Source organism: Vitis vinifera, chromosome 5 (assembly GCF_030704535.1).
Source record: "Vitis vinifera cultivar Pinot Noir 40024 chromosome 5, ASM3070453v1".
In the NCBI taxonomy this organism is placed as follows: Eukaryota; Viridiplantae; Streptophyta; class Magnoliopsida; order Vitales; family Vitaceae; genus Vitis; species Vitis vinifera.
The window spans coordinates 23,962,474-23,974,512 of record NC_081809.1 but is presented as its reverse complement, the minus strand read 5'-3'; the positions used below and the strand labels follow the sequence as shown (position 1 = coordinate 23,974,512).

General features: G+C 40.5%; 1 protein-coding gene across 3 annotated transcripts in view; it reads right to left on the bottom strand.

The window, feature by feature from the left end:
• Nucleotides 1-12,039, bottom strand: part of LOC100249259 (eIF-2-alpha kinase GCN2) — a 108,197-nt gene that overhangs the window by 16,817 nt on the left and 79,341 nt on the right. For all 3 annotated transcript variants that reach the window (XR_009465759.1, XR_009465760.1, XM_059737133.1), the window contains exons 19-20: nt 2,427-2,507; nt 2,213-2,269 (exon numbers count right to left, since the gene is read on the bottom strand). Coding sequence is in view for 1 of the 3 variants with exons in the window: in XM_059737133.1 (XP_059593116.1) it covers nt 2,213-2,269; nt 2,427-2,507 (138 nt within the window). In the remaining 2 variants the exon portion in view is untranslated. The remainder of the gene's footprint in view (nt 1-2,212; nt 2,270-2,426; nt 2,508-12,039) is intronic.

Here is a 12,039-nt window from a genome sequence, read left to right as displayed (position 1 = left end):
AATCCTCCATTGAACACTTGCCTTTTCCAAATTGTTCGTGCTTGAAGATGGCTAGAGGAGATGGTAAGTGCATTTGAGGTGTTGGATGATGGCAAACATTGATCAACCATGTTTTTAAACTCTTATCATTTTATTGAAAAATATAGTGGTTGCTCAAGGAGTGCAAAACATAGTGTTTAAATCTTTTGGATCGCTTTCTAATCAATCTACCTTGAGGATAACAGTCTCTACTTTATCTACTTCTTTCATTCTTCTCTGATCAATCAAATTTCGATTAAATCTACATTTCTTCATCTTTTTTCAAATCATTCTCAATCATTTGATGGTTTTCAAAACCCTAATACTTAAGCCCTCTTTCTAGAAGTGGTGAGGACCACTATGAGAATAAAAACCTTGTTTTTGAGCTTCAAGTTTTTCTTACCTAATTGGGGAATGTTTGCCTTATGAGAAAATTTTTGGGTTTGAATTGAAAATCAATTTTTGAGTAAGAAATCTTTGCTCTAAATGGATTGATTCACCGTGTTATTCATCCTAACTCTCATATTGCTCTTATATTTAACATATTGGGGCAAAACCTAAGTTTCTTCTTATGTGGACTCAAGAAGAGGCCAAGATCAAATCTTAGAGTGGATTCCAAGTGTTTTCCAGAAGAAGAAAGGTGGTAGCTAAAGCTTGAAAGTTCTAAGCCAGTGGTATGAGAGAGGATGAAAGGCTTGGGCTGGGTTGTACTTAGCTAATTTTTCTTCATAGTGAATTATTTAATTGCATGAGGCCCGTGGTTTTTTATCTCTTTGAAGGTTTTCCAAATTAAAAAAATCAGTGTCATTGTCTCTCTATTCTATCTTGTCTTTTGATTAGTATTTCAGAGCTTATGATATTTTCATTGAGTTATGTTGATGCAATGTCTTATATATCATGTTTGGGGAGTGTTGTTTCATTTGCATGTGACTTGTATTGAATAACTTATTTGGGAGAGTGTTGGTGCATCAATTGTTGCTTGTGACTTTCTTGTTTGTTCATAAGTTTTAAAGAGAAGATCATTTCATAGGAGAAAAACAGGAGAATTGTGAACATTTGTAAGACACCTTCTCTAATTGTTGCAAAAGAACCTATTCACCCCCTCCCCTCTAGGTGTAATCCATAGGTGAGATTCATCTTCAACCTGCAACCTTCCACAACCCCACCTAACCTCCTACCACTTGAGCCAAGCCTCAAGGCCCTTTCAAGGAAGATGAGAAATAAGCCTAAAAAGCAGCTCCCAACAATAGGAAAAATAAAACCACAGCAAAAAAACCAAAGATATTTAGATAAGGAGAAAGTAAGTCCCCAACAAACTTAATGGAGGTCTACTCCCCTCTGGCCAGCCTGTCAACTTCATGTTCACGGCAACATAGACTTCTAAGCAAAGGAGCAACTAGACTAGGAGAGAGATCAATAATCCAAAGATGTGGGAAAACATCTTTCAATGGCTCTCTACTGCCTTACAAGACAGGCTAAAATAGGCACTGAATCCACCCATCCACCTTTTTTAGCATTCCACAAAACTAAAATCTTGCCCTCAATAACAAACCCTATACGAGTGTCAAAGAAGTCCTAAAATCTGGCCCCTATGGCCCCTCATGTTCACTTTGAAAAATCTGTCTCTAGTCCTTGAGGAAATAGAGTGAAGGGATACACTAATATAACTAAGGAAGTTAATTTATAGGTTGGGACAATATATACATGTAACCAACTAATTTTGTTTAAAATGGATCATCCTAAACTCATGCATTTTCTGCTTCAAGAGAGTCACCAGTTTGAAGCATGGTTTAAATAATTCTATACATGAAAATTGATTTCAGTTTAATAACACCCTAATGTTGAAGCTAAACCAAAATATTGAATCCACTCTAATCAACTTCGCAAAGCATTGTATTCCAATTCATAACTACTTGCCGTTGACTAACCAAATTGGTCAAAGAGTACCCAGAGTACAACACCAACCACAACATCTAATAACCAAAAATGTATTGTGAAGAAGAGTGACTTCACTTCCATTCCAAGACCATCAAAAAGAAGAGTTGTCAAGCAGTTAGAATTACAACTAGTTTCATCAAATATATCACAATTTCAGGCAAATCAACATATTAAAACCTTTAGAAAATGGACCAGCAATCATTTCATTTGTAATTGTGAGGGTTAGAAGGATTGGTTGATGAAAATATCATGGTACCTTGATAACCTCTGCCTCTGTCAATGCTGTTGCACCTCCAATCATATCAAAATCTCCCTATTTAAGAGAAATTTTATTAATGGGAGCTTAAGTTTACATCAACTTCAGCCAGCAAGTTAATGGAAACACCATTCACTCATTTGGCTACATGTAATTTGGTTGAGAATTAATGAAGAGATATAAAGATATAATAAGTATCTTCCATGATGCATACCTGAAGATAACGGTTTGGTGCTGAATGACCAATTGCTCTCCTATAAACATAGGATACTTCATATCTTTTGAAAGATGATTTCTACATCATAAAAAGAAGAAAATAACAAGGTTGAGTCATTATAAAGTAAAAGAAGTCTATTCATAGGCAAACAGTAGGCGTATATGTGCAAAAGAATGGAAAGTCCTCATCAAAATACATGCAAGTAAAGACATGGGCTATCTCTGGACCTTTGCAATTGATAGAATCGTCAGTGCAGATGTTAATGTTATGATTTGTAGCTAAAAAGACCCTATTCTCTCGGAATAGGAACAAGATCTGAAAAATAAGTCTGCTTAAAAACAATAACTGCCTTTTGTATTGACTCCTAAATGGTAAAATACTAGATGCTTCAAGAAAACGATAGGGCTCCTAGCAAGATAGAATTGCTGAAAAACAAGATTGATACCGAGAAAAAAATGTCAATTCAGCTAGTGTGAACTTTAAGGAGGATGATCACTGAGAAGATAACAATAGTTAATGGAGCATATTAGACGCATATCAGTCAGGATGCAAGAACATGGGATGAATTTGAAGAAATATTATGACGAATACAATGTGTGGCCAGCCAGGAAAGTCCACAGCAGGACCCTTAAAAATGGATGTGTAAGAAAAGGAAAAAGAAATGGAAAAAACAAAAAAAAACAAAAACCAAAAATTTTAGGACTGCCTTCATTCATGCTACCCCGATAGAGAAAGAGAAAACACCTACCATGTCCCACCTAATGGAAGCAGCATCCACGTCATGAGTTAACTAAAAGAGAGGTGATCCTAACATGCTAAGACAGACTATGGCCCCCACTTTCACTGGTTAGTGTGAAATTCCAGGTTTAGAGCCCTATTTTATAGGGCAATTTGAGGAGATCATTGGCTGTAGCCTATTTTCATTAAGTTTTTTATTTGTTTAAAGAAAGAGATAAGGATAATATCTCTGTTAGATAATGTATAGTTATTTAGGTTTGAAGAATTTCTGAACTACTTTATTAATTTTTTCGGTACACACCATACACATATATATACACAAATGACTGAATAAGAAAATATCTATCTAACTTGATTCTCTCCTAAAAAATAGGAAACTGAATCCTAAGGAAATATCCTAAATGATCTCTCCTTTTTTATTCCTAAAATACGTTCTTAAATTAAAACCCTAACTTTGAATGCCGAATTTCAACACTCCCCCTCAAGCTGGAGAATATATATCATATAATCACAGCTTGCAAGTTAAGTCTTCGAAGTTAGGCCTAGGTAAAGCTTTGGTGAGGATGTCTGCGGTTTGGTGCTTGGTAGGAACGTAGTTCAATTTAACCGTCTCACTAGTCACCTTTTCTGTGATGAAGTGTCTGTCAATCTCAATGTGCTTGGTCCTGTCATGATGCATGGGATTCTTTGCTATGCTTATAGCTGCCTGATTATCACACATCATTAGAATCGGAGATGAACTCGTTTGTCCCAGTTCACTAAGAACCCTTTTTATCCAAATCCCTTCACAGATTCCTTGTGTTAGAGCTTTGTACTCAGCTTTTGCACTACTTCTGGCTACAACTGATTGTTTCTTACTCCTCCAGGTAACAAGATTTCCCCAGACAAAAGAACAGTATCCAGAAGTGGACCGCCTGTCAATGATGTTTCCTGCCCAATCCGCATCTGAGTATACTTTAGTGTCACGATTCTCTGTCTTTCTGAAGAATAGACCTTTCCCTGGTGTCATTTTTAAATATCTAAGAATCCTGTAGACTGCTTCCATGTGTTCCTCAGTGGGGCTGTGCATGAATTGACTTACAGCACTCACTGCAAAGCCAATATCTGGCCGAGTGTGTGAGAGATAAATCAAGCGCCCAATGAGTCGCTGATATCTCCTCCTGTCTACCGGTGTACTCTCTTCCTCGATACCAAGTTTCTTCTGACTATCCATAGGAGTATCAATTGGTTTGCATCCAAGCATACCGGTCTCCTTAAGAAGGTCGAGTATGTATTTTCTTTGAGAGACTACAATTCCCTCCTTGATCTAGCCACTTCCATACCAAGGAAATATTTCAAATTTCCAAGGTCTTTAACTTCAAACTCTTCTGACAAATACTTCTTCAAATTCTGTAATTCCTCCATATCATTCCCAGATAGAATAATATCATCGACATAGACTATCAATATGGCCATTTTCCTGGCATGAGACTTCTTGACAAATAGAGTATGATCAGCCTGACCTTGTTTGTAGCCCAGCTTCAAGACTGCCTTTGTGAATCTATCAAACCAGGCTCGGGGAGATTGTTTAAGGCCGTACAAGGATTTTTGGAGTTTGCAAACCTGATTCTTTGCCATACTTCCTTCGAAACCAGGTGGTATTTCCATGTAGACTTCCTCTTCTAGGTCACCATTTAGAAACACATTTTTTATGTCCAGTTGTTACAAGCACCAATCTTGATTGGCAGCCAATGAGAGAAGAATCCTGATAGTGTTCAGTTTTGCAACAGGAGCAAAAGTCTCCTGATAGTCTATCCCATAGGATTGTGTAAACCCTCTAGCTACCAAACGAGCCTTGAATCTCTCGACTGATCCATCTGCTTTGTATTTTATGGTGAAAATCCACTTGCACCCCACGGGCCTCTTCCCAACCGGCAAATCTGTGATAGTCCATGTCCCATTCTTCTCAAGTGCATCAATCTCATCTTGTATTGCCTTCTTCCATTCTGAAATTTTGAATGCCTCTTGTATTGTGTTGGGAACCTGAGTATCATCAAGAGAAGTAGCAAATGCTCTATAAGATGGTGATAGCCCTTCATACGTAACATAATTCCCAATTGGATGATCTGTACATCTCCTAACACCCTTCCTCAATGCAATAGGCAGAGTAAAATCATCAATGCTGGGAATTGACACCTCTCCAACCCTATCCTCACCTATGTTCTCTTCATGTAGACTTGAAATGGAGTCAATATATTGGCCACATGTTGGCTGTGATCCGTGCTCTAATTCCTGTATTTTCCTCCTCCTGATGTATACTTGTAAGTTCTCATTAGCAAGTTGTGGGGCTATAGGTTGAATAGGCGTGGGAGACTGGATGGTCACGGGAGAAGGAACATTTGTGGGCTAGGCTGGCTGGACTGATGACGGCATGGGTGTGGACAACTCAATGGGCACGGATTGGGAAGGATTTGGTGACTCTGAGTGAGAAAAAGGTACAGCCTCAAGAAGAGACTCCCAAACTTGATGTTCATTCATGCTCTCCCCCTGAACATGAGATTTGGGATAGAAGAAGACATGTTCAAAGAAAGAGACGTCCATGGTGGTGTAAAATCGTTTGTTGGTTGGAGAATAGCATTTGTACCCTTTTTGGGTTGGAGAATACCCTAGGAAAATGCACTTATTGGCTCGAGGAGCAAATTTGCTACAATTTTGAGGATACACATGAACGAATGTCGTGCAACCAAATACTTTGAGTGGTAAATCAGAAGAGGCTGCACGGGTGTGAGGGAATTTTTTTAAGAGAAGTTGACGTGGGGATTGAAAGGTAAGCACTCTGGATGGCATACGGTTAATCAAATAGGTAGCTGTGAGAATGGCTTCCCCCCAGAAATAGTTTGGAATATTAGAGGAAAACATAAGGCACCGGGCAACCTCCAAGAGATGTCTATTCTTGCGTTCAGCCACCCCATTTTGTTGTGGGGTGTCAACACAAGAACTTATGTGGATAATGCCGTGATATTGAAGATAGGTACTGAGACTACTAGTAAAGTATTCCTTTGCATTATCTAACTTGAGGACCTGAATTTTGGAATTGAATTGATTTTGAACCATAAGATTGAAGGTTTGAAAAATGTGCCCGACCTCTGACTTTTCTTTCATAAGGAAAACCCATGTTACCCGTGTATGATCATCAACGAATGTCACAAACCATCGAGTGCCAGAAATATTTTTTATCCGTGAGGGACCCCACACATCACTATGTACTAAAGAGAAAGCAGTCGAAGGTTTGTATGGGATTTGAGGATATACTGTTCGAGTATGCTTTGCAAACTGACAAATTTCACAGTGATAAGATGCTGGATTTTTATTGATAAATAATTTGGGAAACAATTTTGCAAGGTAAACAAAGCTAGGATGACCAAGGCGATAATGTAACATTACAATCTCACTATCTTTATTGACCTTAGAATTTGACACAGAATTGAAAGACTCTAACAGACTCTGAGACTGTACGCAACTTGCTTGAGAGACTTGGTTTGAGAATCGGCCATATGGGAGGAGGTAGAGCCCGGAACACAGTTCAGCACTGCCAATCATCTTCCCCGATTTCAAGTTCTGAAAAACACACGAGTTTGGATAAAATTTAGTAACACATTGGAGATCATGGGCCAATTTGCTAATGAACAAAAGATTACAATCCAAGTTTGGAACATGGAGGACAGAGTCAAGATACAATTCTTTAGTAAGTTTTATGGAACCTGTCCCGACAATTTTTGACTTTGAACCATCAGCAATATGGATGGATGAATGACCATTACTTGGCTTGTAATTTTGAAGAATGGCAGCATCTCCTGTCATGTGATAAGAAGCACCTGTGTCCACTATCCATGACTTCATTCCTCCTCGATTAGCAGTGAAGGTTGTCCCGGTAGTACTGCCACTGCCAACTTGGCTTAATAGTTTTTGTAGCATCTTCATCTGCTCTTTGTTGAATGGACTCGGCTCGGGAACAGATATGCTCTCAAAGTTGGTAGCCACGTGTGCTCTGCCATCTCTGTCAAACCGTGGCTTTGGTTTCCAATCAACCGGTTTGCCATGAAGCTTCCAGTAAGCCTCCTTATAATGACCTAGTTTCTTACAATAATCACACCAAGGCCTATCCCGTTTCTGATGATCTCCACCACTACTATTAAATGACCGAGCAGCAAGGGCAGAGGCATCCAATGTTGGGGTAGGTTGCTCTTTGGATCCCATCATCACTTTCTTTCTACTTTCTTCACGCCTAACCTCTGAAAAAGCCTTCCTGAGACTTGGTAGGGGTTTAATGCCCATGATTCGGCCTCTAACATCATCCAATTCCCTGTTTAGTCCTAGGAAAAACTTGAACATTCTCTTTTGTTCCACAATCTGCCTGTATGTTGCTGTATCATCTGAACATTTCCATGAGTGAGTCTCGAATAAGTCAAGTTGCTGCCAATACCTTGTGAGTGTGTTGTAATACTGAGTAACTGACTGCTCTCCTTGGCGGAAGTCATGTAGGGCTGATTCAACCTGAAAAAGTTCTGAAGTAATTTCAGAACTTGAGTAAGTTTCTTTGGCTGCATCCCATATGTCCTTTGCAGTCCCAAACAACAAGAAATTTTCACCTATGTCATTGTTCATGAAATTGATAAGCCATGACATGATCATGCTGTTTTCAATCTTCCACTTCCTGAAACCCGGTTCTGTAGTTTCTGGCATGGCTGCTTCTCCAGTGAGGTACTCTTCCTTTCCTTTACCGCAAATGAACAGCAACACAGATTGTGACCACTGTAAATAGTTATGGCCATTTAATTTGTGTCCTATGATGAGAATAGGAGAGGAATCACTGCCACCAAGGTTTGGAATTTCAGAATTGCCCCCTGATTCTGGTGCCGTGACGCTGGATACTTGTGATGATGCCATTCCGTATTTTGTCATGGAGATGAGGAAGACAGTCGAATATGGTTGCAGGAAATAGGGAAGAGAAGAAAACCAGAGATACCGGCCTGAGAACAGGGACTGATGGCCAGAGAGAGAGATGGTCGGATTGAGAGATGGCCAGAGAGACTTGGCCGAAATGAGTGATGGCTAGAGAGAGAGATGGCCGGATTGAGAGATGGCTAGAGATGTTTGGCTGGAATGAATGATGGCCTGAATAAGAGGCGGCCAGAAGGGATTAGGGTTTCAGAAAACTGGCTCTGATACCATGAAGAATTTCTGAACTCCTTTATTAATTTTTTCGGTACACACCATACACATATATATACACAAATGACTAAATAAGAAAATATCTATCTAGCTTGATTCTCTCCTAAAAAATAGGAAACTGAATCCTAAGGAAATATCCTAAATGATCTCTCCTTTTTTATTCCTAAAATACTTTCCTAAATTAAAACCCTAACTTTGAATGCCGAATTTCAACAAGGTTATTTACTTTTCCTTTTCCTTTTCTTTTCTTACTATATTGTGGGTCCCACTAGCATGTATATATATACCCAAGTCCAATGTGTATTCTTTACAGTTTTTCAATAACAATAATTAGGGATTCTCCCTTTTTCTCTCTCTTTTCACATGGTATCAGAGCCAAGGGAGGAAAAAAAAAAAAAAACCCTAATTATTTCCGGTTTATCCGTGAATCCATTCTGGGAAATCTTTCAGTGACTGTGTTTCATTCCGGTCATCCTTCCTATCTCCTAAAACATTCCGATCAACCATATCACCGTCAGAAAACCCTCACCGCCGGCGACTTTTCCGGCGACATCCTTTTCCGACACCGACCACACCATCAGGTGCGCAAGGAGGAGGTCTTCAACTTTTCTCAAAGCACCGGAGGAAGAATATCATCCACGCGCGTCTCTTCTCCAGAGGCCTGAATCTCACGCTCCGGCGCGTGAGGGCGTGTGGGTCACTTTCCGGCCACACCCTTCCACCTCTAGCCTCGCCTAACGCCGTCTATCCACCCTCCATCTTTGACTATGTCATTCAAGCCCTGAAAGTGCATTTTTTTTTGGGTTTTTTGTTTCCGCCGGCCCTCTAAACAACCTTTCCAACGACCTCCGGTGACTTCCTTTCCACCCCGAGCCCTGCACGTGTCTTAAGAAGTCCGCGATAAGTCGTATTAAGGCTCTCTTCGATCCAAACGTATTTCATTCACCAGATAAGTAGATATGACTACTAAAAGTTCCACTTTTTCCTCTGTCATATCTGGATCTCCTATGATTACTTCGGAGAAATTGGCTGGCAGTGAAAATTATTTGTCCTGGTCTACCTCTGTGGAGCTTTGGTTTATGGGTCAAGGTTATGAGGATCACCTTGTTACACAGGAGGCGGATATCCCTGAGGTTGACAGAGTACAATGGAGGAAGATAGATACACAGTTATGTAGTGTGTTATGGCAATCAATTGATCCTAAGATTCTGTATCATCTTCGGGCCTACAAAACATGCTTTAAATTTTGGAATCAGGCGAAAGGGCTATACACGAATGATATCCAACGTCTTTATAAGGTGGCTTCTTCTATTGTCAATGTCAGACAACAAGACATGGATTTATCTACTTATATTGGCCAAATTGCCTCTCTTAAGGAGGAATTCTTGACCATGATGCCTCTTACTACTGATGTTGGGGATCAACGAATACAGATTGACAAGTTATTTATGGTTCTTACGCTTATTGGCCTCCGTCCAGATCTCGAGACCGTCCGCGATCAGATTCTTTGCAGTTCCTCCGTTCTATCCTTGGATGATGTGTTTGCTCGCCTTCTCCGTATCTCCTCCACTCAGACTTTGCCATCTGATAACACTTCAGATTCTTCTGTGTTAGTTTCTCAAACTAACTCTCGAGGAGGACGCAGTGGTAACCGAGGTAGAGGCCAACGTCCTCATTGCACCTATTGCAATAAGCTTGGCCACACTCGTGATCGGTGTTATCAGTTACATGGGCGGCCTCCCCGCACTGCCCACGTGGCCCAATCATCTGATCCTCAGTCGCCTCAGCCTCCCAATTCCTCCACATCTCAGGGTATTTTTCTTATTGACAGTGAGTATGACGACTATTTCCGTTATCAGGCCACCAAGTCAGCTTCTGTTGCCTAGACTGGTAATGCTTCTGCTTGTCTTACCCACACATCTTCTCTTGGACCTTGGATTCTAGATTCTGGCGCTTCTGATCACATATCTGGTAATAAGGATCTTTTCTCTTCTATTACTACTACCTCTGCCTTACCTACTGTTACTTTAGCTAATGGTTCCCAAACTATGGCTAAAGGTTTTGGTTTCGCTCATCCTCTCCCTTCCCTACCTCTCCATTCTGTCCTTTATGCCCCTGAGTGTCCTTTTAATCTTATTTCCATCAGCAAAATAACTCGCACTCTTAACTGTTCTATCACTTTCTCTAATAAATTTGTGACCTTGCAAGACCGGAGTACGGGGAAGACGATTGGCATAGGACGTGAGTCTCAAGGCCTCTATCACCTCACCTCGCCTTCACCTGCAGTTTGCATTTCCACTGATGCTCCCCTCCTCATCCATAGTCGCCTGGGCCACCCTAGTCTATCCAAGTTCCAGAAAATGGTCCCTAGTTTTTTATCTTTTTCGTTGCTTGCGTGTGAGTCCTGTCAGCTTGGGAAACATACTCATGTCTCGTTCCCAAAGCGTTTGAATAATCGGGCAAAGTTTCCTTTTGAACTTGTCCACACTGATGTTTGGGGTCCTTGTCGGACCGCGTCTACTTTAGGATTTCAGTATTTTGTCACTTTTATTGATGACTATTCTTGATGTACTTGGTTATTTTTAATGAAAAATCGAGCTGAGTTATTCTCTATTTTCTAGAAATTTTATGCTGAAATCCAAACCCAGTTCAATATTTCTATTCGTGTGTTGCGCAGTGACAATGCCAGTGAATATTTTTTTGCACCATTTACTTCATTTATGTCCCAACATGGGATCATTCATCAGTCTTCTTGTGCTCATACTCCTCAACAAAATGAGGTAGCTGAACGTAAGAATCGACATCTTGTTGAGACAGCTCGTACTCTCCTTCTACATAATCATGTTCCTTTTCGTTTTTAGGGGGACGCTGTTCTTACAGCATGTTATTTGATTAATCGTATGCCCTCATCTGTATTACATGATCAGATTCCTCATTCCTTTCTTTTCCCTGACCAACCACTTTATTTCTTTCCTCCTCGTGTTTTTGGTTGTACTTGCTTTGTTCATATTCTCACTCCTGGACAAGACAAACTTTCTGCCAGAGCCACAAAATGCATCTTCTTGGGGTATTCCAGACTTCAAAAGGGTTATCGTTGTTATTCCTCTGAGACTCATCACTACTTTCTCTCCGCTGATGTCACTTTCTTTGAGGACTCACCGTTCTTCTCCACCTCTGAGTCTCTTCCTGTTTCTGAAGTCTTACCCCTTCCCATTATCTCCCCACCTGATCCAGTGCCTTCTCGCCCACTTCAAGTTTATCATCGCCGTCATCGTGTCGCTATTCCTCCTTCTTTGGCCGAGGTACCTGCTGACTCACCTCCTATCCCTTCGGCTTCTCCTGCTCCGGCTTTGCCTCCTTCTACTGACTTACCCATTGCTCTTCGAAAAAGTAATCGATCTACTCGTAATCCTCATTCCATTTACAATTTTTTGAGTCACCATCGATTATCTTCACCCTATTCTGCATTTGTTTCTGTTATATCTTCTGTTTCTCTTCCCAAGAGCACCCCTGAGGCTCTTTCCCATCCAGGCTGGCGACAGGCAATGGTAGATGAAATGGCTGCTTTACACTCCAATGGCACTTGGGATCTTGTTGTTTTACCCTCTGGTAAATCTACAGTTGGTTGTCGTTGGGTCTACACAGTTAAGGTTGACCCTGA